We start from the raw sequence: 2,340 nt of genomic DNA, 5'->3' as shown, positions 1-2,340 counted from the left end.
GGGCTCCTCGCTGGCCAGATCGAGGGGACTGCTCTCATGGATCTGCACAGAGGAAGAGAAAAAAAAACACTAGTAAGAATTAAAGAGTATTTGTAAGTGCCTCTGAAGAGTCGCTGCTGGGGCTTCACCATGGCCAACACAAGAGCATATTTGAAGCCATCCCCAAAAATCAAAGTGAACCTTCCCCACTGTGTCCATAGGCAGAAGTTTGTCTACTCCAGCCTCCTCCCACCTATCGCTCCACGGCAGAAGCAGTTTTGCTCAGCCAAAGGCAACCTGAACTTCTGCCACAGCATCAGAGCACTACAGACAACAGGCACAGAAAGTTGCCAAGGGGAAGCAGCCCAGGAGGTGGGGAGCAAGGAGGGCTGTCCCCACACACCAGCCCTTTGCAGTAAAGTCTCAAGGAGGCTCAGCTTGGCTGTGCCCAGACAGTTAAGCCAGTACCCGGTCTCTCCGGTTGATGTCGGCCCCATGGTGCACCAGGAGCTCCACCATATCCGGCTGGTTGCGGAGCACCGCGATGTGCAGGGGGGTGTAGTAGGTGACTGGATCTGAGAACAAAAACACAGCGTCAGAGAAAACTAAGGGCTTCCCCAGAACGGCCCCGATACCCACCAAAAGTGGAAGGGGGCAGCTGGGGAGGGCCCTGAGAATGCAGTGATGCCTATGAACACCGGGCTGGCACAGACATCCCAGGTCCTGCTTTTGCAATGCCTCCTGCTCTGGCAAAAGCTCTCAAAGCTGCAAACTGACCGCCAAGCCCCTGGCCATCCCCCAGTCCATCCCTGTGGCTGGGTTCAGACAAGGGCTGCCACAAGGCACATCCAATCTATCCCAGCAAGGAGCAGGGCTCTGAGCTGGCAGCACCCCCTCCTTCTGCACCAGCTATCTCTGCCTCCCAGGTTTCTCCTAGCCAGGCCCAGACCTTTCCCACCAGCCTCACCTTCAAAGCTGAGGTCAGCTCCAAACTCCAGGAGGATTTCTGCGGCAGGGACGAGTCCCAACTCAGTGACCTTCAGCAGGGCATAGCTCACACCTTCCTGATAAAATGGGGAGTGGGTCTCTCTCTCCAAGACTCGTCTCACAGCCGAGAGCTGGCTCCTGTCGCTGCCCAGACAGGCAGGGCTTGAGACACATAAAAACAACCAGTTACTCAGTTGGACGGCATGCATCTTGGGCGCGTGCAAGGGTCAAAGGAGCACGAGGCAAAGAGGAAAAGTCTCTGGTCTCCCATCTTGTCTCTACCACCACAGGTCTCTAACCTGTTGGCTGTGGGGTTTCACAGCAGCATGAGGGTCACAGCTGAACTACAGTTTAGGTTTTACTGCCATGGGTCAGGCAGAAAGGGCTGTTCCTGGGGAGTACAGATCACCCCTGTGTTTGCTCTGCTCCACCCCCACATTCCCAAAGAACAGCAGCATGAGGAGGGTCCGTGGGACGAGCTGCTCACTGGGACTGGGGTTTGTTCCCAGCCCGTGCTGTGTCTGACCTCGGCCGCATCACTGAGCTCCCACCATCACCCCCTAAAGCACCAAGTGGGCGTTTAGCCCCAGAGCTCTGCTCACAGCCCCATCTAGTTACCTCTCAAGGGCACTCGGCTGTTCTGCATCTTGTATCGCCAGCAACCCCAAGATCTCGTCTACCAGGGGCTGATACTCGAAGATGATCCTGCGGAAGCCGTGCAGGAAAGGCATCGTGCTCTGTTCTGCGCACAGACCATCCAGGGGCCTCCAGCATGGCAGTGGTGTCTTCCCCAAGCAGGTATCTGGTGGGCAGACCCTGGCACTGCCTGGTTTCCAAAGGACTTTTCCCTCCTTTTAAAAACAAAGTAAGCCTTGCTAGGAGTTTTGCATATAGACAAAAAAACACAGCCTTCCTCCCTCCTTATGCATTTCTAAAAGACAACGAAGACGAGCACAGGCATCTCCTCCCACGCACCACAGAGGTGTACTCAAATTATCTCCTGCATGCAGAGCCGCAAATTGGAGTTATCTGGGCGCAGGAAGAAAACACGCCAGGCGGAGCCCAGGCTCCATGCAAACCCCATTTGCAGGGGCTCTGCCAAAGCCCCCACCCGCTGGGGGTACCAGGGGCCGGAGCCGAGACCAGCAAACCCCTGCTTGGGGAGCAGCCCTCCCAAGGCCGGGGGCGCCGTAACCCCCCCCTGCGACCCACCGGAGCCAGCCCCGGGGCCACCCCGCCCCCTGAGCGTACAGGGCGGCAACCCCAGGGAGGGTACCGAGAGGTCCCCAAATCTGCCTGCGCCACACGGGGGCAAGCGCGGAGGCCCATAAACCCCCCGGCACCCCGGGAAGGTAGGGGGGGTGGGGGGGTGGG

General features: G+C 57.9%; 1 protein-coding gene across 1 annotated transcript in view; it reads right to left on the bottom strand.

Annotated features, from left to right (window-relative positions):
- Positions 1–1,712, bottom strand: part of ASB6 (ankyrin repeat and SOCS box containing 6) — a 3,250-nt gene extending 1,538 nt beyond the window's left edge. The window contains 4 exon segments of the mRNA XM_009888005.1: positions 2–42; positions 448–554; positions 947–1,128; positions 1,585–1,712. Of these exon segments, the coding sequence (XP_009886307.1) occupies positions 2–42; positions 448–554; positions 947–1,128; positions 1,585–1,697 (443 nt within the window). The 5' untranslated portion in view covers positions 1,698–1,712.
- Positions 1,713–2,340: the final 628 nt, after the last annotated feature.

This window comes from Charadrius vociferus, unplaced genomic scaffold (genome assembly GCF_000708025.1).
Source record: "Charadrius vociferus isolate BGI_N301 unplaced genomic scaffold, ASM70802v2 scaffold56, whole genome shotgun sequence".
NCBI lineage: Eukaryota > Metazoa > Chordata > Aves > Charadriiformes > Charadriidae > Charadrius > Charadrius vociferus.
This window is presented reverse-complemented; position numbering and strand designations above follow the sequence as displayed.